At 40.6% G+C, this 24287-nt stretch overlaps 1 protein-coding gene and 1 pseudogene across 3 annotated transcripts in view; both read left to right on the top strand.

Annotated features, from left to right (window-relative positions):
* Positions 1–2196: 2196 nt before the first annotated feature.
* On the top strand, positions 2197–2744 carry LOC311621161 (small ribosomal subunit protein eS1-like; annotated as a pseudogene). The gene has a single exon. The product of its transcript is annotated as a small ribosomal subunit protein eS1-like (transcript).
* A 5843-nt stretch (positions 2745–8587) lies between these two features.
* The window catches only part of COPS4 (COP9 signalosome subunit 4), a 30447-nt gene continuing 14747 nt past the window's right edge, over positions 8588–24287 (top strand). The window contains exons 1-4 of one of the 2 annotated variants that reach the window (XM_084882861.1): positions 8588–8939; positions 18527–18606; positions 20548–20699; positions 21304–21407. In XM_084882861.1, the coding sequence (XP_084738987.1) occupies positions 8866–8939; positions 18527–18606; positions 20548–20699; positions 21304–21407 (410 nt within the window). In that variant the 5' untranslated portion in view covers positions 8588–8865. The remainder of the gene's footprint in view (positions 8940–18526; positions 18607–20547; positions 20700–21303; positions 21408–24287) is intronic. The other variant, XM_084882862.1, reaches the window with a different exon arrangement.

The raw sequence follows: 24287 nt of genomic DNA, 5'->3' as shown, positions 1-24287 counted from the left end.
TATCATGCAGCCTAACTTAAGATGGGGCAAACTATGTGACTGGATAGGGGAGCATATTTGGCTTTCTCTGATTGATTGTAAGTTCAAAGTGGGGGGAAATTTCAAGAATCTGCCAAGATCAATTGGTGGCCTTTTAAGGGCTGATTGCTACAGGAATTGTTGTTAGGCTTCCTGATGGTTGCTGCATGTTGTGGATCAGAGCTTTATTTTTTATTTAAAAAAATATTTTATTGATTTTTTACAGAGAGGAAAGGAGAGAAAGGGATAAAGAGTTAGAAACATCAATGAGAGAGAGAGTCATCAATCAGCTGTCTCTTGCACACCCCTATTGGGGATGTACCCGCAACCAAGGTACATGCCCTTGACCGGAATCGAACCTGGGACCTCTCAGTCCGCAGGAAGACACTGAGCCAAACCGGTTTCGGCTCAGAGCTTTATTTTTAAGTATGTTTTTGCATATTCAGTCTTTTAAAGAGAAGTAAGAAGGAGGGAGGGGAGAGATCACTAGAGTTTAGACTTTCCCTCTGAAATCCTAGAAGCCAGAAGACAGTTACAGGTCACTGAGGGAAAAGGATAGCAGCTCAGCCAAAATCCCATTCATGTCAGGACAATAGAAAGATATCTGTGAATATATACAGGTTCATAAATATGTAACCCATGCACAGCATCTGAGGAATCACAAATGAACACTACCAAACAAACAAATCAGAAGAGAGACCTCATGTCAAGACAGGGACAATGGCCCAGCTGGCATGGCTCAGTGGTTGAGCGTTGACCCAGGAACCAGGAGGTCTCAGTTTGATTCACGGTCAGGGACATGCCTGGTTGTGGACTCAATCCTCAGTGGGGGGGGGGGGGGGGGGGGTGCAGGAGACAGCCAATTAGTGATCCTCTCTCATCATTGATGTTTCTATCTCTCCTCTCCCTTTCTGAAATCAATACAAATATATATTTTTAAAAAGGCAGAGACAATGAAGAGAAGGGGAATTTGTGGTAATTTCTTGAAATTATATAGTAATTCTAGTGACCCAGTGCATGGATTTGTGCACATTGAAAGGATATTAATTAAAAGGTGGCCAGCAGGGCGGGTTTGGGCAAGATGGGCCAGACACGCCCTGGAGCCAACCTCCGGTAGTTCCTCCCTGGCATTTGCAGAGTGAGCTGGGTCGCTGACATGTGGGGATCAGTCTGAAACTGGCTCTCAGATATCCCCGAAGGGTCCCAGAGTGTGGGAGGGCACTCTGCAAATTTGCTGTTGTACAGGGTGTGGAATGCAAATGCAAGTGTGCAGTAAACCAGAGTCGGGACCGACAGTGCCCCAGCAACAGCATAACTCACAGCCAAAGGTGGAATCATGCGGCCCCATGAGGAATCAGGCTCCCTCCTCTCTGGTTTCTGGGAGCATCACCTGAAAATCAAATCGAGAATCGCTGCTGCTGTCAAGACACTACAGCCCGGCAGCTCCTGCGTTGACCATCTGCCCCCTCATGGCCATAGCAACCGGTCAGACAGTAGGAGGGACATTTAGAAAAACCAAACACTTGGTGAAATGGAACAAAAGTACCAACTTTTCTTAGTAAAACCTAGGAATTATGTGGAATATAAGGAGTAGAATTAAATATGTTCCAAAAGTCTCAACTTGGAGTGAAGGGTATAGAAGTAAAAATATTATGAGTCTATTTTATTAAAGAGGCAGTGGGGGCCTTTTTGCTCTTTGAGCAGCCATGGCGGGTGAAAAAAGGGAGCCAAGAAGAAAGCAGTTGATCCATTTTCTAAGAAAGATTGGCATGATGTGAAAGCACCAGCTATGTTAAATATAACAAATATTGGAAAAACACTCGTTATGAGAACTCAAGGAACCAAAATCATATTTGATGGTCTCAAAGGCTGGGTTTTCAAAGTAAGCCAGCTGATCTGTAGAATGATAAAGTTGCATTTAGAAAATTCAAGCTAGCCCTGGCCAGTGTAGCTCAGTGGTTAAAGTATTAGCCCATACACCTAAAAGTACTGGGTTTGATTTCCTGTTAAGGGCATGTAGATGCAGATTTGCTCCCTGCCCTGTTCGGGGCATATGCAGGAGGCAACCAGTCGAAGTGTCTCACACTGATGTTTCTCTCTCCCTCCCCCGCCCCCCCCCCGCCTTTCTTTTTCTTCCCCCTCCTTCCCTTCCTCCCTCCCTCCTTCCCTGAAAAAGCAATGGAAAAAATATCTCAGGAGAGGATTATCAACAACAACAAAAAACGACAGACCATGATTGAAACTCATGTTGGTGTCAGGACTACCAATGGTTATTTGCTTCATCTACTTTGTGTTGGATTTACTAAAAACAAACAAACAAAAAATGGAGACAATCAGATTCGAAAGACCTCTTATGCTCAGCACCAACAGGTCTGCCAAGTCTGGAAGAAGATGATGGAAATCATAACCTCAGACAAATGACTTGACAGAAGTTCCAGTAAGTTGATTCCAGGTAGTATTGGAAAAGACATAGAAAAGCTTGCCAATCTAATTCTTGCTCCATAATGTCTTTTTCAGAATAGTCAAAATGATGAAGAAGCCCAAGTTTGAAATAGGAAAACTCATGAAGCTTCATGGTGAAGGTAGCAGCTCTGGAAAAGCTTCTAGAGATGAGACAGGAACTAAAGTTGAATGAGCTGATGGATATGAGACCCCAGTCCAATAATCTGTTTAAAATGGAGACATTTAATGGTGACAAATTAAAAAAAAAAACCTGTGATTTTTAAAAATATATATTTTATTGATATTTTACAGAGAGGAAGGGAGAGAGATGGAGAGCTAGAAACGTTGATGAGAGAGAAACATCGACCAGCTGCCTCTTGCACGCCCCCAACAGGGGATGTGCCCGCAACCAAGGTACATGCCCTTGACCGGAATCGAACCTGGGACCTTTCAGTCCATAGACCGATGCTCTTCCACTGAGCCAAACCAGTTTTGGCCAAATTGTGATTTTTTAAAGAAAAGGCAATAAGGAACTAAAGTGTCTAGAAAGGAGGAAATGCATGAAAACCTGTTCTCATATATTAGTATAGAAAGTATGTGATAGTGAATATTAAAAACTGAAGAACTAGCTTCAGATAGTAAAGGTGGCTAGAGAGATATCAATATAAGGGCTGATGGTGAGCATTAAATATGTAATACTCATAAAACTAAAATTAAATGCCAGCTGGGCGTGGCTCAGTGGTTTAGCGTTGACCTATGGACCAGGACATCACAGTTCGATTCCCAGACACATGCCTGGCTTTTGAGCAGGAGGCAGCTGATCAGTGATTCTCTGACATCATTGATGTTTGTATCTCTCTCTCCTCCCTTCCTTTCTGAAATCAATAAAAATACATTTTAAGAAGATTAAATGAGGATTAAAATGAAGAAAGTACTGCTTGTAATGGCTATATGTGCTCATAATGTAGATACAGTACAATTGAAAAATGGGGAGAGGAATAGCAGGAAAATAGTGAACTCTTCTCAGCCATAATATTGGGGGTGGTAGCATTAGTTTTGTATACTGAGGTTGGGATGAATAAAATGAATAATTATGGAATATACTAATTGTAGATGTGGACAGAGCTAATATAGAAGAGGTTAAGTAAAAGCACCTACATTGGATTTAGAAGTATTAGTATGAACTCATGAATTATTTTATCTTTCAAATATATAGATATTTCCTAGTTCAGTTCTATAAAGAGTTCCCCAGCCCTGGCTGGTTTGGCTCAGTGGATAGAGTGTTGGCCTGCGGATTCAAGGGTCCCGGGTTCAATCCTGGACAAGGGATCCAACGGGGTGCCTGGGGTGGGAAAATATGCCCAGATTGTGGGCTCGGTCCCCAGTGGGGGATGTGCAGGAGGCAGCCCATCAATGATTCCCTCTCATTATTGATGCTTCTGTTTCTCTCTTCCTTTTCCTTCCCTCTATGAAATCAATAAAAACATATTTTAAAAAAAGAGAGTTCCCCAAATGAACAATACAGTAGCCATGAGAATCCCTAGCACTCAGATGATCTGTAAATATCAATTCCTAAAAGGAACAAGGACTTTTTGAAAAGGTGGCTGATTCTGGGTCTAGGCTAGGAAATATACATGATCACTTTAGAACAATTTTGTCACACAGCACTAGCAGCATGTGGAATAAATATACAGTAAGGATTAGTATTCAGAAAACAGCAGAAAATATACAATAATCTATGCTCTTTTATTTTCCTTTTCTATTGAGGCATATGTGAGCTGGACACATGGGACATAGAGTGGAAGATGCACCAGGAAAAGGTCCCCAGGATGAATATCTTTGCATATTTGTAGGGAAATTGAGGGCGTAGAGACCAATTAATTGAATATGTAAAAACGGGGTGCCCGGGGTGGGGAAATGGCCTTATTTGACAAGAGTTTAGTGAGAAGAGTTCCTCTATCAGTGGTGTTGACATATGGTACAGCAGGGCTACTCAAACTTTCATGTGAAAGAATTACTAGAGGGATTTTGTTAACAATTTTGACCCAGTAGGTTAGGGCTGGGACCCAAGGTTTAAAAAAAAAAAATTATTGATTTTTTACACAGAGGAAGAGAAAGGGATAGGGAGTTAGAAACATCAATGATAGAGAAACACCAATCAGCTGCCTCTTGAACACTCCCTACTGGGGATGTGCCCACAACCAAGGTACATGTCCTTGACCAGAATCTAACCTGGGACCTTACAGTCTGCAGGCCGACGCTCTATCCACTGAGTCAAACCGGTTTCGGTGAGACCCAAGGTTTTGCATGGTGAAAAAGAAGTAGGATTTGTGCACTTCCCTTGAGTTAATTCAGATGTGCTTAGCTAACTTCTTGCTAAGCAATTGAAGAGGAGACTAAGTTTCCAGTGCCATGCAGGTTTATTTTTCTTCATGCCTATAAGCAAAACCTAAAAATGGTAGCATTCTCCAGGGATAATGAGCAGTCTGGAAAGCAGAGGCCTTGTCATGTAAAAAAAAATTAAGTTAAATTGATGCCTACAATAACTAGGGAGGCAGACAACCTCCCTCCCTAGCTTACAGCTCTAGTGGAGGTATGTGGAAAGAGCCAATTTGTGGCTACTCCCCTTTTTTCCAGCAAGGTATTACAAGTGAAGTTTGAAATCACAGTAATAAGGGGTAGAATGTGCAGAAATTCTGGGGCTTTATTAAGTTGAAAAAGCCAACTGCTTATGTATACCCAACTATTAGAAGAAATGACTTAATTAAGAGATTCCTCATACTCATTAAGACTTTCTGGAACACACACACACACACACACACACACACACACACACACACACACACACCAGAAAACAAAGATAAAAGTAATAGAGTTTATCGTCTCATTTAAGCCTATTGTTTCAGGTTATTTCAAGGCTACCATTGTTAAAAAGAAGGTGTTAAGCCCTAACTGGTTTGGCTCAGTGGATAAAGTGTTGGCCTGTGGACTGAAAGGTTCCAGGTTCGATTCCAGTCAAGGGCAGGTACCTTGGTTATGGGCACATCCCCAGGAGGGGGTGTGCAGGAAGCAACTGATTGATGTTTTTCTCTCATTGATGTTTCTAGCTCTCTATCCTTCTCCTTTCCTCTATGTAAAAAAAAAAAATCAATAAAATATATTTAAAAAAGAAGATGTAAAGAATGGGTTAAAAACTACAAAAAAAAAAGTTGAGAGTAGAAGCAGGAAATAGAGCGGGTTTCACTACTTTTAGAAATAATTTTAGGTGTGATTACTGGATATTCAGTGAAATTGTGTATACACACACACACACACACACACACACACACACACACACATATATATATATATATATATATATATATATATATGTTTAATACATTTTTATTGATTTCAGAGAGAGATAAAAACATCAATCATGAGAATCATTGATTGCCTGCCTCTTGCACACGCCCAACTGGGGATTTGTTTAGAAAGGAATGGAGGGGGATAGAGAGAGATAAATTATGAGAGATAAACATCATCGACTGCCTCTTGCACACTTTTGCACATCACCCACGGGGATCAAGCCTGCAACCTGGACATGTGCCCTAACCGGGAATAGAACCAGCGGCCTCTTGGTTCCTGGATTGATGCTCAACCACTGAGCTATGCTGGCTGGGCTGCAGTTCTATTTATTCATGCATTCATTAGTTGAGTCTTGTATGTGCCCTGGGTAGGGATCAAGTCTGCAACCTTAGCATATGAGGACAATGCTCTAACTAACTGAGCTAGCCATCCAGGGCTGAAATTATATTTTAAAAAGTAAAAACACTGAAAAGCCTGGCCTCCAACTGTTCAAGCCCTAAGGCATTCCCTCAATGAGGGAATATCCTCCAACATCCAGTTAATCTGTATTCAGAGAACAAAGTTGGCCCACAGAATGTAATACACAATGGAGAGCCTCTGAAAGAACAGAATTAGAGTTTAATCAAGGAACTTTCTCCACTAACAGGGTGGTGGGTATTCATAATTCCTATCCAGGATTCCACCATTACTATGGACAAGTAATTGTTGTGTTTCCCATTCTTTTTCAGAGGTTTAATTGTGGTTATCCTGTTCCTGCTCCACTGCTGGTTTTTTTTTTTAACATATATTTTATTGATTTTTTACATAGAGGAAAGGAGAGGGATAGAGAGCTAGAAACATCGATGAGAGAAGAACATCGGCCAGCTGGCTCCTGCACACCCCCCATCAGGGATGTGCCTGCAACCAATGTACATACCCTTGACCAGAATCGAACCTGGGACCTCTCAATCCGCAGGCTGATGCTCTATCTACTGAGCCAAACTGGTTTCGGCTCCACTGCTGTCTTGTATTACTTGTATGGGCATGAGCCAGATAATTTGTTTTATAGTTTATGTGTCTTTGGACCATGAAAATCCACAACCTGTCCGGACTGAGAACATTGTGTATCATCAGACATTCTGGATTTTGAATTGACCCAGAAACTAAATGGGAGCTCTGTTTGGGTATCTCAGGTTATAGTATCATCTCAATATGCCATGGTTATGGGTTCCATCCCCAGTCAGGGTAGATACAAGTATCAACCAATGAATACATAAGTAAGTGGAACAACAAATAGATGTTTCTTTCTATCTATCTATCTCTCTTTCATCAATCAATAAACATTTTTAAAAAATTAAATAGGAAATTAAACTCTATTCTTTAGGGTTGGAAGTATTCTGTAAGAAGAAGGGTACAAAAAAAAAAAAAAAAAGAAGACACACACACACAGATATTTAGGTGAGAGGGACAGTCTGGTAGACACTACTGATGATCCCTCTAAAACATACTTTTTCTTTTCCTGGGCATAAGTTTGCCCAATTAGAAACAAAATTTCCAGTCTCACTGTGGCGAGGCATGATTGTTTGTCAAAATTCTTGCCAATGGAGTGAGATCTAAATTGATGTGGGCAATCTCCATAACACTTTCTTAAAGATTTCCTTATCCTGGTCTTCTTTTCTTTCACCTTGTCAAGAGAGGGAACGTGCTATTTTTCACATATCAAGATGTAAAAATTCAAAAGTATGACATCTTTTGTAGGCAAAGATGTAGAAAATTGCACTCATACATATTTCTGGTAGAAAGGCAAAATCGTCCATATAAAGTTCAATTTGGCAATATCTATAAAAATTGTATTAAGTAAATCCCAACTTTGACATTCTTCTTGGAATGTATCCTACCTATACACGCATCAAATGATGTACAAGGTTATTCATTGCAACATTGGTTGATTACAAACAACTTAAGTGTCTAGCTATAAGGATTAAATAAACTATGGCATTCCCTCATTTTATGCAATGCTCTCCAGATCTAAAACAAAATGAAGGAGCTCACTGAACTTACATGGAAAGATTTCCAGAAAAAAATGAAAAAAGAAATCAAGAGCAGAAAAATAATATGCTGTTATCTTGTGAAAGCAAGAAATAATAAAAATGTACATTTCTTTAAAAAATATTTTATTGATTTTTGTACAGAGAGGAAGGGAGAGAGTTAGAAACATCAATGAGAGAAAGAATCATCGATCAACTGCCTCTTGCACACCCCCTACTGGGGATATGCCCGCAACCAAGGTCCATGCCCTTGACCAGAATCGAACTCGGGACCTTTCAGTCCCCAAGCCGACGCTCTACCCATTGAGCCAACCCGGTTTTGGCAAAAATGTACATTTCTTTATGTTCAGAAATATATTCTGTAAGGCTATATGAGTAATAAATACAATTACATATAAAGGTAGAATGACTGTATACTTTGTCTTCCAAATGGTACAGTTTCTAGAGTGAAAGGGCTTGTAATTAATAATTACTCCAGGACAACAGATGGAAAATGGCAATAACCTGGGCAAACTGGGATATATGATTAACCTTCAAAAAGAGTACAGAGTAAGAGGAGGAATGTGGACATTTTAAATTGCGTTTTACAAAAGTACCTGTCTGCGGTGAATTGGCAATAAAAACAACTCATGCTTTACTACAGGTAATTTGAGAGCTCTCTTAACAAAAAAAAAAAAACGATCAACCATAGGCATGAGACACGGAACTTAATGAAAAGGCGGTCATTTTGCTACCCGGAACTTACTGGAGTTGCACAAACCACACTCGGAGTTCATCCGCCAATCTGAAGTGGGAGGCTGCGAGTTTGAGCCCCGCGAGAGGCCAGGGCGGGCCTCAGACTAGCGAAGTGGAGCTTCCCGTCATTCACCCCTGGGGGCGGGCCTAGCGTATGCTCGCGCGTGCGGCCCTCTAGGCCCACACAGGTGCCACTCGATGGCATCTCGGGTTCCCTCTGGCCGAGCTCTGGAGGACTCTACTCGTTTCCTTTCTGGTGGTGAGGCCCCGCAGCCCTGGCTGAGCTGAGAGAAAGATGGCGGCGGCCGTGCGACAGGATTTGGCCCAGCTCATGAACTCGAGTGGCTCTCATAAAGACCTGGCGGGCAAGTGAGTATTTCCGAGCGCCATGGGGGGAGTAGGAGGGGAGGCCACAGACTTGTTCTCCTTGGTGCGACGGCGGCTATCGGATGTGTGTGTGGTAGTCGCCGGCCTGAGGATCCAGGGGGCGGGCCTGGGGTAGGCTGTGGAGGCAGAGGCTGCAGGCAGCGGGAAGCAGGGAGCCGGTGGGGCCAGAGGCCTGGGGTGACTGTCCACTCGCTCAGCCTTCATCCTGCCTGTCTCACAACTTTCTGGAAAGGCGGTCTGAGGGACCACTGCTCCCTCGGCCTTGTCAGCCTTCCCTGGCGCCTCTTCCCATAGCTGGCTGGTCTCTCACACCGAATTCTGACCTCTCTTTGGACCTTTTCTTTCTTTCTTTCTTTTTTAATTGTGGTGAATTTATATTTTGGGACCTCGATGCAGAGTGTTTTTTTTTTTTTTTTTCAGGGGGATGGTTTCTTTAGGCGATTGGGGCTTGAGGAGGTATGGCCGCTATCGTGTCGTCCCAAACCTCCTGGACCATGCTCTGTGGGTCCCTGTGCTTTGGGTCCTCTCCGTCCGCCACCCGCTCTGAAGCAGGGCACAGGGGCTGATGTCCTCATGGCTACGTTTGATCTTACCCCAAAGGCCGAGGAGCGATGATGATGTCCTCATGACATGGATCAGGATGTGACAGTTAGAGAGTTAGTGATGTTTTCAAGAGCCTGGATTGTTTGGCAATTTTGTCCTAATGTCTATTGTAGAGGGCTTAGGTCCACTCCAAGTTAAAACTGTGACATGTTGTGCCTGCCAGCACTGCTGATCATGGGTAGATCTATCTATTGTCGTTTCTCTCTGTACATTTCACAGGCTGTTCTTTTATAATGCACATGCGTTCTGTTTACAGTATGCTTCTCAAATTGATCCCAGAATTTACATTCTGACAGCTGTAGATCTATGTTAATGGGATACACCTGCTTTTACCTGGACGTCGAGACCCTGTTTTAGATAGGCTGTGCTGCCTTTTCTTTGGTGGTAAATGTAATCTACTTTTTTTAAAAAAATATATATTTTATTATTTTTTATAGAGAGGAAGGGAGAGAGATAGAGAGCAAGAAACGTCGATGAGAGAGAAACACCGACCAGCTGCCTCTTGCATACCCCCTACCGGGGATGTGCCCACAACCAACGTACGTACATGCCCCTGACTGGAATCGAACCTGGGACCTTTCAGTCCGCAGACCGACGCTCTACCACTGAGCCAAACCTGTTTCAGCTGGTGGTAAATGTAATCTACTTTTATCACTGAGAAATTTTGCTGTGTATCTTGGACTTTACTTCCAGCAGCAATTTTTCCCCTCAGGTAAATGGAAATGATTAGGGGACTTATTTCTTTAAAAAAAAAAAAAAAAAAAAAAAATATATATATATATATATATATATATATATATATATATATATTATTGATTTTTACAATCAGAAAGGAAGAGGGATAGAAAGAAACATCGATGAGAGAGAAACATCCATCAGCTGCCTCCTGCACACCCCCTACTGGGCATGTGCCTGCCACCAAGGTATATGCCCTAGACTGGAATCAAACCTGGAGCCCTTCAGTCCATAGGCTCTAACCACTGAGCTGCACCAGCTAGAGCTAGAGGACTTATTCTTGAGTGGGTCAGAATGAGTATGTGTGTGTGTATATCCCTGACACTTAGAAACTGCCATATGATTATTTTTGTTACTATTATTATTAAAGCTATTCATTCCATATTGATATATTCTGTGAGTTGGAAATAAGTTGAATATGTTTTCATGGCTCAATGCTTTTGTGCATGTATTTTTTTTTATAGGTTTGGATGAAAGTAAACTAGTTTGTATTTCCCCCCATGCTTGATTTTCCTTATGTTTTGTTGATAAAAATAAGTGTATTAGTTATCAGAAGAGATATAGTTTCATGTATTTGCAGATATCTGAAACAAACATTTACTTTCCTAGTTATGAATTGCAGATAAACAATAGTACCTATATTATTGTGTGCTTCAGTTATTTATTGCTGTGTAACAAACCCAAAACTTAGTGGTGTAAAACAGCTATTATTATTCAGGATTCTCTGGGTTAACTGGGCAGTTTATCTGGTCTTGTGTGGGCTCACTCATGCTTTTGCAGTTAGATGGGAGCTTAGCTGGGGCTGGTGGACTAAAATGGACACCCGTACATCTCTGGCTGTTGGCTGGGTCTCTTTCTCTACATGCTCTCTCATTCAATGGTTTAGTCGAGGCTTCCTTACAGGACGAAGAGGGTCAGAGTGGAAGCTGAAAAACCTCTTACAGCTATCCTTGAAAGTCTCACAACAACAGTTCTCAAGTATTGATCAGAGTAAGTCACAAGACCAGCTCCGATTGATAGAAGGAGTGGGCAAATTACATTGCAAAGGTGCATGGTCAGAGGGAGGCATAATTCATTGGAGGCAAATACTGTAACAGACCATGGTTCATTGTGAAGTAGAATTGAAATAATATGCTTGATAACTGATAGTCAGTGCTTTTTTTTTTTTTTTTTTTTTTTTTAGTAGGTATTTAGCATATTTATGAGTGACAGGTGCTTGGACTTAGTTGCTATATACAACAGGCACTCTACACATGCCTATTATATGTTATACAGTTGGCACTCTGTGAACAGGCAGGTATTCTGGGTAAGTTGCTGTATACTACAGGTGCTCAATACATGATTGCTACATACAGGAAATGCTCCATAATGCTGGCAGTTTACATGTGTGTCTCATACCTGTTTTATGTATGCAGTAGGTGCTCTTCACTTGCTACACACAATAGGTGCTTGATACCTGTTTGTATATAGATTGTGTATACCTGCTATATAGAGGCTCTAAATTTTTGCTTCCCATAAACAGCAGACACTTATACCATCCCTTTGTATACAAGAGGCTTTCAATACACACAATAAAGAGTAGGTGCTAATACCTACTTGCTATACGCAGGAGGCACTCAGTACACTTGATTCTTATCACTGTATGCAGAACCATGGCTTTTTGAAGAAATTGTTGGCCTTGCCTGCAGTACATATCTGGTCCTATCAGAGCAAGAGTGTGTCAGGCTATTTATCCTATACAATAAAGAGGTAATATGCAAATTGATCATCACTCCAACACATAAGATGGCCACCCCCCATGTGGTCAAAGTTGGCTACCCCCATGTGGATACAAGATGGCCACCACAAGATGGCCAGCAGGGAAGGGTAGTTGTGGGTGATCAGGCCAGCAGGGGAGGGCATTTAGGGGCAATTGGGCTGATTGGGGAGCAGTTAGGCGTCTATCAGCTGGCAGGGGAGTGGTTAAAGGGTGATCAGCTGGCAGGCAGAAATGGTTAGGGGCAATCAGGAAGGCAGGCACGTCAGTGGTTGGGAGCCTGCAGCCCTGGATTGTGAGAGGGGTCCCAGGTTGGAGAGGGTGCAGGCTGGGCTGAAGAACACCTCCCTGCCCCCTTACAAATTTCGTGCACTGGGCCTCTAGTTTTCATAATAAAACAGTTTCTCTAGCTACATGCTTTATAAGAGAAACACTCTTGAAATATATCAGTAGTTTTGGGTTTTACATTAGGAGCTAGTAACAAAAGGATTCCATATTAAGGAATGATGGAGAAAATGTCTCTAAAGTATTGATACTGTGTATTCTCACTGATTAAAAGGCTATCTATAACCGAGTAGTCATTCAATAATAGTGATTGATTCAGTAAAAGCTAGAAAGGTGCAGAGCTTGAACTTGAATCCAAGTTTGCCTATTCTAAAAATCACATTCTAAACCTATCCTTTTGTTGTCAAAACTTCAATTAAAAATGCTTTTCTATAACTATGAATGAACACAGCAGTTGTAAAATTGACATATTTAGCCATATGAAAAACATTTTTGCAAATTTTGTGCACTGCTTTTGTTTATTTTTCTTTTATTACTAGAGGTGTGGTGCAAGAAATTTGTGCACAGTGGGAGGGTCTTTCAACCCGCCTGTACCCTCTCCAATCCGGGATCCTGGGGGATGTCTGACTGGGATTGGGCCTAAACTGGCAGTTGGACATCTCTCTCACAATTCAGGAATGCTGGCTCCTAACCACTTGCCTGCCTGCCTGCTTGATTGCCCCTAACTGCTTCTGCTTGTCAGCGTGATCGCTCTCTAACTGCTCCCCTGCTGGCCTGATGGACATCTAACTGCTCCCTTGCTGGCCCGATTGCCCCTAACTGCTCTCCCTTGCCATCCTGGTCGCCTCAAACTGCCCTCTTCTGTCAGCCTGATCACCCCCAACTGCCTTCCCCTGCAGGCCTGGTCCCCCCCAACTGTCCACCCCTGCCAGCCTGATTGCCCACAACTGCCCTCCCTTACAGAGGTAAACTCTGAATTAGAATGGACTAGAACTGTCCAACAATGGAGGTCACACACACACATACACACACACCCCACTACCACCACCCCCTTCTTCAACCCCCATAGGCTATATAACCTTAAAGGCCCCTTGTAACCCAGATTCTTGGCCTTTTGTTATTTCCATATCCAACAGTTTAGTGGTTCCCATCTCAAGAGTGAAGTTCCCTGCCTGGCATTTAATGTCTACTCTGTGCCAAGTGCAACTTTACTTACATTTTCAATAATCCTTAAAAATAATACTATATTATACACGAGAAAACTGAAGTACAGAGGTGAAATACCTTGCTCCAAGGCCATGTAGCTAGTAGCAAAGCCAGAATATAGCCTGATTGGTTCATAACCCTTAATTCTAAACACAGCTTCCTTTTTTGGCCCTGTACTGTTTTCACCAAGCTGGACTACATTTCAGATAGTGATTTTTAAAAATTTATTTTTTTGCCTAGAATGCTTGTCTTTCCTCCATTTATTTCCCCCTTACACTAAAGTTGAAATATTTAGAAGGCTTAAAGATCAACCTTATTAGGAAATTCTCTATCCTAAAAAAATATATTAACGCTTAACCTGTTTTTAAGGTTTTTATCTTTAATTTTCGATAGCTTCATTATGACGTGTGTGTGGATTTGTTCTTGTATGTCTGTGTCAGTTAGGTTTTGCTGTGAAATAAAACCTCTGGAAAACTTGGTGGCTTAAAACGACAGTCATTGGTTTAGCTCATAATTCTTTTGGTTGGCAGTTTGGGCTGGGCCCAGCTGGATGGTTCTTCTCAGCTACACATGACCTTGGTTCCACGTGCCTGTGGTCAGCTGCAGGTGAGGCAGACAGCTCTGCTTCTGTGTGTTGGCTGGGGCAAGTGGAGGTGATTGAGTTACATATTTCATTATTCAATAGGTTAGCCTGGCCTTGTTCACGTTGCAGCAGCAAGGTTCCAGGAGAGAAAAACATATAAGGCCTCTTGAGGTCTAGTTTCAGAACAGGCACTTCGCTTCTACTGCATTCTATTGGTCAAAACAAGCCCAGATCAAAGGGTGGGGAAATAAACCACTTCTTGATGTGAAAGCTATAAGGACATAGATATAGCCGGTAAAAGAACTGTGGCCTCTTTCTGTAAATGCTCTTCCACATTAACCTGTGGAGCTTCGTTTTATTTTTTGAATCAATAGATTGTATTCTTTCATTGTCCTGAGAAAATTTCAGCTATATCTCTTTAAATGTTGCCTCTGTTTCATTCTATTTTCCCCTCTAAGATGCCACTGAAACCCCTCTTAGGTCTGTTACTGTGACCTCTGTGTATCTCCTATCCTGTCTTCTGTACTTACCATTTTAATGCTTTATTCTGACCTGCCTCTAAGTTTATCAGTTCTTCAAATGTGCCATTAAGAACTCCATTGAGTTTTTAAGTTTGGTTATAGTATATTTTTAACATATATATTTTAGTTTATTGACTGACTTGAGAGAGAGGAAGAGGAGAGATCATCGATTTATTGTTCCACTTATCTATGTATTCATTGATTGATTCTTTTTTAAAATATATTTTATTGATTTTTTACGGAGAGGAAGGGAGAGGGACAGAGAGATAGAAACATTGATGAGAGAGAACCATTGACCAGCTGCCTCTGCACACCCCCTACTGGGGATGTGCCTGCAACCAGTGTACATGCCATTGACCGGAATCGAACCTGGGATCTTTCAGTCCACAGACCGACACTCTATTCACTGAGCCAAGCCGGTTTCAGCCATTGGTTGATTCGTGTATGTGCCCTGAGCAAGGATGGAACCCACCTTGGAATATTGGGATAATGTTCAAACCAACTGACCTACCTGGCCAGAGCTGGTTATAGTATTTTTGTAGTTCTATAGTTTTTGGTAGTTTTTTTTTCTCTTTCAAATAACACTTTTCATGATTCCTAGTTTCTTGCTGAAACTTAAAGCTTATCTTTATCTCCATAAAAATGGTTTTTGTTTTTTTTTAAAAATATATATTTTATTGATTTTCACAGAGAGGAAGAGAGAGGGATAGAGAGTTAGAAACATTGATGAGAGAGAATCATCGATCAGCCGCCTCCTGCACACCCCCCACTGGGGATGTGCCCGCAACCAAGGTACATGCCCTTGCCCGGAATCGAACCCGGGACCCTTCAGTCCGCAGGCCGACGCTCTATCCACTGAGCCAAACCGGTCCCGGCTAAACATGGTTTTATTATAGTCTTTGATTACTCCAGTATCTAGAGTCCCTTGTTGGTTGTTATTGTCTGTTGCTTTTGTTGATTCTAGCTCATATTGTCATGTGCCTTGTAATATTCATTTATTGGGTAAATGATTTAAAATGTATTTTTCTTAAAAACAGTAGGTGTCCTAGGAAGTAACCTTTCAGAGAGTATTTTCATTTCCTTCTTCCAGACATTTGAGGGTTCTAGCCTTAGCTTCAGAATTTTTTGCTTTTCCTTGGATATCCTTGGAAAAGATTTTGTACCTTTATTTCTAAAGTGCTAGTGTCCCTTCCTTTGGCCGGCTAGGAACTGAGATCCTGATTCTTCAAGAAATTGCAACTTGCTTCTTGGTTTTTCCAGCAGATGGCATAATGTCGCAAAGCAGAACCCATCCCCTCCCCATCAGAAGTGCCACTCTACCTCTCAGCTGTCTTTCTAGAGACTGCAAATGCTTTCAGGCAGAAGCTATTATTTGTCTCTTTATGCTCCTATTCTCACCTGTTTTCTCTTTTTGTTAGGATTTTATGCTGTTAATTTTTTTTTTTATTTCTTTCAGCTTTTTATTTTTTGAGGTAGGTTTGGTCTAATCATTTAGTTCACCATTACTATAAATGAAAGATCTATTAATACATGCCTACTTCATTCATTTTGGTCTTAAGTAGTGACTGTGGTATATTTTCATGTGTATATGTTTTATTTACTTTCAGATTCAAGTGCCAAAAAATCATGAAATGACTTACCTTTATTTAGTTCATATACATAATTTTTACTGAGCATAATAAATGCTCAGTAAAAATTGTTGATAGGACAGATGCAAGATGCCTTAATGAAATATACTTCCTCCGTAATATTAAATTATTTTTTTATTAAAATTGATCTTAAATCGCAGATTTAATTCATATGCAGAATATAAGTAATAAAATAAGCTGATGAATGGAGTGGATCCAGAAACATGGAAACATGGAACAGAGTGAGGAATCTCAGAGGGAAGGCTGGGGAGGGTGGGTGGGTGGGAAGTAATTAACTAAAGACCTTGTATGCATAACCCATGGACATAGACAGTAGGGTGCTGAAGGCCTGGGGCAGGGCAGGGTGTGTGTGTCTAGAGGGGGTCAATGGGGGAAAAAAGGGACATGAAATACTTTCAACAACAAAGAATTATTTATTTTTTTAAAAATATATATATTTTTTATTGATTTCAGAGAGGAGGGGAGAGGGAGAGAAAGATAGAAACATCAATCATGAGAGAGAATCACTGATCAGCTGCCTCCTTCATGTCCCCCACTGGAGATCGAGCCCAAAACCTAGGCATCTAGGCTGGGAGCGGCCAGGCCCGGAGCAGCCGGGTCTTGTGCGGCCAGGCCCGGAGCAGCGGCTGCCAGGCTGGGAACGGCCAGGCCCGGAGCAGCCGGGTCTGGTGCGGCCAGGCCCGGAGCAGCGGCTGCCAGGCTGGGAGCGGCCAGGCCCGGAACGGCCGGGACCGGAGCAACCAGGCCCAGAGCAGCCGGGTCGGGTGCGGCCAGGCCTGTAGCAGCAACAGCCAAGTCCAGAGCAACTAGGTCGGGAGCGGCAGTGACCAGACCCGGAGCAGCTGGTTGTGGAACGAACCAGAGCAACAGAGGCCAGGCCCGGAGCAGCCAGGCCCGAAACAGCTCGCTCCTCGCCTGTCCCTGCCCACGGCTGCCTCTCAGACATGGCTGGAAACTTTTGCGGGAACTTGAGGGTCTGCTGAATCAATGATGAAGGCTTAGATCTGGATGTGTTGAGTTAGTATAGTGCTGGGGTGTTGATCTGTGAGTGCCTTGGGTGGGGCATGGATGAGGCTGGTTGACCTATTTGGAAATGTCTTTTGTGTGAAGTGTATCATTGGGCATGAGGAGGTATTATTGATATGAGAAAATGCTAAGTAACAGATTTACTATCTGAAAAGGGATTTACTATTGGGGAAAGGGAGGGAGGAAGAGACTGAACATAAACTGTGCACCTATGGATGAGGACAATGGGGGAAGGGGAGGCGGCAGAGGGTGGGGTGGGAACCTGGTGGAGGGGGAAGAAATGAGGAACTTTTGTAATAATATGAACAATAAAGATTGATTAAAAAAAATAAATAAATAAACAAAACCTAGGCATCTGCCCTTGACTGGAATTGAACCCGGGACCCTTCACTCCTCAGGCCGATGCTCTATCCACTGTGCCAAACTGGCCAGGGCTAAAGAATTATTTAAAAAAAAAAAATTGACCTTAGGGAAGAAGGGAGAGAGATGGAGAAACATCAATGTGAGAGAGATACATTAATCAGGTGCCTCTCACTAAGACATTCAACCTCTAATATTTGGTTTAATTGTCTCGTCGATATTATTCTAGTGTTGGTGACCCTGGATTAATTAGGTCCACAAAAGGAAAGGGTCTGGGTCACTTTGAATAATGTTCTCGTGTAATATATAATTGAAGGAAATAATGGCTTATCATTGAAGGCATTTGAAAGGAAATTTGACTTTTTGGTTTAAATTCAAAACTACAACTTTTAAGCAGAAGTGGCACCTTAGATCCAGTAACTTGTTATTATAGACTCACTCTTTCTTGTGATGGACTAAGAATCTTTTTTAAAAAAGGACATCTTGCCGAAACCTGTTTGGCTCAGTGGATAGAGCGACGGTCTGTGGACTGAAAGGCCCCAGGTTCGATTCCGGTCAAGGGCATGTACCTTGGTTGCAGGCACATCCCCAGTAGGGAGTGTTCAGGAGGCAGCTGATTGATGATTCTCTCTCATTGATGTTTCTAACTCTCTATCCCTCTCTCTTCCTCTCTGTAAAAAATCAATTAAAAAAAAAAATATAGACATCTGTGGTGTACTATAAAGAATACCAGAAAAGAAAGCACTAGGAAAGACACCAAGGTAAATAGAAATGAATAAATGTCAATGTAAACATTTGAATATATAGTGGCCTCTGAACATTTTTTTTTTTTTGTATTATTTTAGGTATCGTCAGATCCTGGAAAAAGCCATTCAGTTATCTGGGGCAGAACAACTAGAAGCTTTGAAAGCTTTTGTGGAAGCAAGTAAGTGTAATGAAAATTCCATATTTGCTTTGTATTACTGAGTAGGACTTTAAAGCTTGCCTCAGTCTTGTCTCATATCAAATTATCACTATAATTTTTATGAGATTAAATGACATATACAGGGAGGGACGAAGTAAGTTTACAGTTCATATGGAAAATAATACAATAATTAATAAATAATGCAATAATAAACTGTGTTTGGCATACTCACAACATTGAAATTGATGGATTTATTTTAGAATTTAAACTACTTACAACTTTATTTATTTACTTATTTTTAAAATATATTTTATTGATATTTTACAGAGAAGAAGGGAGAGAGTTAGAGAGCTAGAAATGTTGATGAGAGAGAAACATCGACCAGCTGCCTCTTGCACACCCCCTACAGGGGATGTGTCTGCAACCAATGTACATGCCCTTGACCAGAATCAAACCTGGGACCTTTCAGTCCACAGACCGACGCTCTACCACTGAGCCAAACTGGTTTCGGCACAACTTGATTTATTTAAATGAATTGTCTCCAGAGTTATATTCCCGATTAAAATTTTGTATAGTTGCTAATAGAAATTGATAAGAGACAATGTAGCATAGTGACAAAGAAAGGAGACTGCATTCAAATCCTAGTCTACTGTTTTATTAGTTCTGTCTTCTTCTTTAACCTCTTTGTGCCTTCTTTACTTTGTCTATACAGTAAAGATATGATATGTACCCTATAGAATTATTGGGAGATTAAGTGAGTTATACCTAATAAAGTGCTTAGAATAATACCTGGCATATAAAAAGTGCTGTGTATGAATGAGCTGTTATTAATGTCAGGATCATTCCTTTTAATAGGAACTAGAAATTTTCATATTTTCAAGACACTCTCCCCACCTCCCTGATTTCAGTTATCTTGAAAATTACTCAGAATTCAGGCTCAGATTGATACTGCATTAACAATATCAGCAATGCTTGGTAGTACTTTACAGTTTACAGTGTATTTTCACATATAATATCTACCACACCAGTTCCTTTTAATAACTGTGACTGCAGAGTATAGATATATTCTTGTATAATATATTGTTAAAAAAAAAAAAAGTCAAAGTCAAGATTAAGTCACTTTTACCCCCCAGGGACATTCAGTTAGTGGTAGAGCCCAGACTAGAAACTAATTTTTCTGATTTATTGTCCTTATTTACTTGTATTTCCCTGATAAGTGCTAGTTTGTATAGTAATTTCTTTAAACAGCTTTGTGTCTAATGGCACTTGTAATGAAACTGTTTTCTCAGTTACAACCAGTATTTAATAATGAATTCCAAATAATATATCATAAACTGATTAACATTGTAATATACTAGAGGCCCGGTGCACAAAATTTGTGCACTTGGGGTGTGGTGGTAGGGATCCCTCAGCCTGGCCTGTGTGCAGTCTGGGAGCCCTCAGGGGATGTCGATTGATGGCTTAGACCTGTTTCCTGTGCTGACCTAAGTTCTTATTTGTTGCTTTTATTGGAAAATATAAGTGGTATTCACTGTAACTATTTATTAAATTTCATGAAAATTATTTCACTGTTTTCTTTTTTAACTCCTTTTTGTAACGAGGTGAGATATAAGGACATAAATAAAAATAGGGGTATTTCTGTGCCTTTGCTTTGTATAAAAATAAAGAAGAGAAAGGAATAACATAAAATGCTCAGCTATTAAAAATTTTTGTCAACCATTTGTATTTCTTAGAGAAGTTATGGTAGTTTTACTATTTTGTTGAAGTCATTATGTAATCTAATAATTCAGTATAAGGAAAGTTTAATCTGTAATATAGGATGATAGGGGTATGAAAAATAGGAATAATGCATTGCAGGTTGCACTAATACATACAGTTTTTAGTATTAATTTTAGGTAAAGATTGCTTAATAAAAATTTTATAAATTACTCATGCTTTTTTATTTCTTATTTTTTTGACAAGTGGTAAATGAGAATGTCAGCCTTGTGATCTCTCGGCAGTTGCTGACTGATTTCTGCACACATCTCCCTAACTTGCCTGATAGCACAGCCAAAGAAATCTATCATTTCACCTTGGAAAAGATCCAGCCTAGAGTCATTTCATTTGAGGAGCAGGTAAAAAATTTATTGCAGTGATATATGAACTTGAGATAGTAGTAATTATTTTGAGAGATATTATTACATTTTTAAGGAGATTATCATTCATTTTCATTTTGTCAAAATTGCACTAAACAGCATTTTACTATATATAATAAAATAAATATTAGGACATTGTAACTCCAGCTGACATTTGCTTATTTATTACAATTTTATTTTATGCACCAAATATTACTCTTTAGGCAGTTTTTAAAAATCAGTTAAATTGTTAATTTAAAATATAGGAAATATGAAGTTTTGCTTTTATGTTACTGCACAGATAATGCTGAAAATATAGGAAAATTCCAGCATTATCTGTGCAGTAACATAAAAGCAAAACTTTATATTTAAACTACATTATTGCCATAATCCACATTATAATAATGTACTATTTCAGTTTACTGTTTTGTTATTCTATCAATACAAAATTCATAGAAAAATTTGGGTGGTTTAGGTAAATTTTTAATAATTATACTTGCCAGCTTGCTATGTTGAATGAGACAATTGTGACAATACAGTTATTTATTTATTTTAATTGGTTAAATAATAATAATTGATATAACATGTGTACCTACTCTTTCAGGTTGCTTCCATAAGACAGCATCTTGCATCCATATATGAGAAAGAAGAAGATTGGAGAAATGCAGCCCAAGTGTTGGTGGGAATTCCTTTGGAAACAGGACAAAAGTATAATAAATAGTGGATATTGGATGGAAATATGTATCCATATATGTATATATACACATACACATAACATATGAAGTATATGTATAATTGTTTGCTTATGTTTTTCCTCACATTCTAGTGTTGGAAGCAGATGATAAACAAGTTAATAAATAAATTTTGTAGTATATTAGAAAGTGATAAGGCCTATGGAGAAAAGTAAAGTGAGGTTGTATTATTAAATAGGTTGATTGAAGTGGTAGGGTGATTGGAATGGTAGGGTGATTGGAATGGTAGGGTGATCCTGATACCACTTTCTCAGACTCTGAAGGAGGTAAGTGAGTGGCTATGAGCACTCTGAGGGAAGAGCATTAGTAGATCCTCTTAGAGAGGATGGCTAGTGCAAAGGCCCTAAAATGGGAGCATGCTTGGAGTTTTTTAAGAAGAGCAAGGAGCCCTGACCGGTTTGGCTCAGTGGATAGAGCATTGTCTTGTGGGCTGAAGGGTCCCACATTCGATTCTGGTCAAGGGAATGTACTTAGGTTGTGGCTGGTCAATGTTTCTCTCTCATCAGTGTTCTAACTTTATATCCCTCTCCCTTCCTCTCTGTAAAAAAAATCAATAAAATATATTTAAAAAAAAGAAGAAGAAGAAGAAGAAGAAGAAGAAGAAGAAGAAGAGCAAGGAGACCATTATGGGTGGAATGGAGTGAGCAAAGGGGAGAGTGGAAGAAGATGAGATCAGAGTGTACTAAGGACTAGATTATGTGGGGTCTTGTAAGCCGTTGTAAGAAAAAGGTTGTATTTTTAAGTGAAATGAGGGGGAACCATTGGAAGATATTTCACAGAAGACTGACATGATCTGATTTTTTAAGATTCATTCTGATTACTGAGTTGAGAATAAACTGTAGGCATGCAATGAGGGAAGTAGGGCCATTAGTTAGGAGACCTTATGCACTACTGCAGATGAAATGGAGATTGTGACAAATGTTGGATTCTGGGTATGTTTTTAAGGTAGAGCTGGATATGGAGTGTAAGAAAAGGAATCAAAATAAGTTTTGATTTTTGGTCTGAACAACTGGAAAAATAGAGTTGCCATGTACTGGGTGGTGAAGAATAGGTTTTGAGGGAAGGTCAAGGAGTTCTGTTTTGGACATTTGGTAACCAAGTGGAAATATCTTGTACAGAATTGAAAATATTTGTTTGGCCGAAACTGGTTTGGCTCAGTGTATAGAGCGTTGGTCTGCGGACTGAAAGGTCCCAGGTTCGATTCTGGTCAAGGACATGTACATTAGTTGCGGGCACATCCCCAGTAGGGGGTGTGCAGGAGGCAGCTGGTTGATGGTTCTCTCTTATTGGTGTTTCTAGCTCTCTGTCCCTCTACCTTCCTCTCTGTAAAAAATCAATAAAATATATATATTTTAAAAAAGAATATTGATTTGGAGTTTAAGAGAGAGGACTGGACTGGAGATATATATTTGTGAATCACTGATAGATAGATGGAATTTAAAGCCATTAGATTGGATGAGATTTCCAAGGGAGGGACTATAGATAGAGAAGAGGTCTGAGTTACTGAGGCCAGGAGCATTAAGAGGTCAGGAGTAGGAGAAAGATACAGCAAATGAAGATTGTCCGTTGAGGTAAAAAGAAAACCCGAATGGGGTGTGTAGTGTCCTAGAAGTTAAAGGAGGAAAATGTGTTGAGAAGGAACAAGTGATCAGCTGTGGTCCTGACAGGTCAAGTAAGATGAGTGAGGGTTAACCACAGGAGTGGGTAATGTGGAGGCCATTGGTGATCCTGACAAAACTTGTTTGGTGAATTGGTGAGCGTGAAAGCCTGACTGAAGTTGTTTAAAAGAAAACACATATGTGAGAGAGCAGTTGTCATGGGCAACTATGTGGGGAAGTTTTCACAAAGGGAGCAGAGAAATAGGGTAGAAGATGATAACAGAGAAGAGATTATTTTTGCTTTTATAATCCTATGGAAAGCAAAAGTTTGATATAGGAGAGTAGTGGAGAGGATTCCTGCAGGAGTAGACAAGAGGGGAAGGAATCTAGTGGAGGGATAGGCTTTATTTAGGAGCATAGATAGTTCATCTTGGCACTGTTTCTGATCCTTGGCACTGTTGGCATTATATATATATACACATATATACTGTCTGTCTATCTATAATAATAAAAGCATAATATGCTAATTAGACCGGATGTCCTTCTGGATGAAGCCGGGTCCCAGGTGCCAGAGGGAAGCTGGTGCCAGCAGCTGGGGGAACTAAGGCCTACTCTTGCATGAATTTTGTGCATTGAGATATGTATATATAATTTATTTCAGAGAGAGGAAGGAAGAGGGAGAGAGAAATAGAAAAATCTATGAGAGAAAATCATCGGTTGGCTGCCTCCTTCATGTCCCCCACTGGGGATCGAGCCTGTAACCTGGGCATGTGCCCTGACCAGGAATTGAACCGTCATCTTCTGGTTCATAGGTTGATGCTCAACCACTTAGCCACACCGGTTGGGCGGCACTGTTGACATTTTAGATAGGATGACTCTGTTGGGGAGGCTGTCCTGTGTATTACAAAATGTTTAGCAGCATAAGGGGCCTCTACTCACTAGATGCCAATAGCACCACTACTCCCAGTTTTGACAATAAAAAATGTCTGCAGATATTGCCATTGGTTCCATGGTGTGCAGAATAGTAATAGCCAGGAACACAGAGTGTGTGGTGCAGATAGTAATGAAGTGTTGGTAAGTTTGTGCAGCTATTCTGATTGCTTCAGTATTCTTATTGAAGTTGGAATCAGAGTCATCACCTGGAAGTGTGGCTTGGGATGGGAGTTGTAAGGATGAGGGGAGACAAGGATATAAAAAAATATTCTCTAGGAGAGGGGCAGTGCCCGGACTAAGAATGT

The sequence above is a fragment of the Pipistrellus hanaki genome (genome assembly GCF_964339955.1).
Source record: "Pipistrellus hanaki genome assembly, chromosome: 1".
Lineage (NCBI taxonomy): Eukaryota > Metazoa > Chordata > Mammalia > Chiroptera > Vespertilionidae > Pipistrellus > Pipistrellus hanaki.
This window is presented reverse-complemented; position numbering and strand designations above follow the sequence as displayed.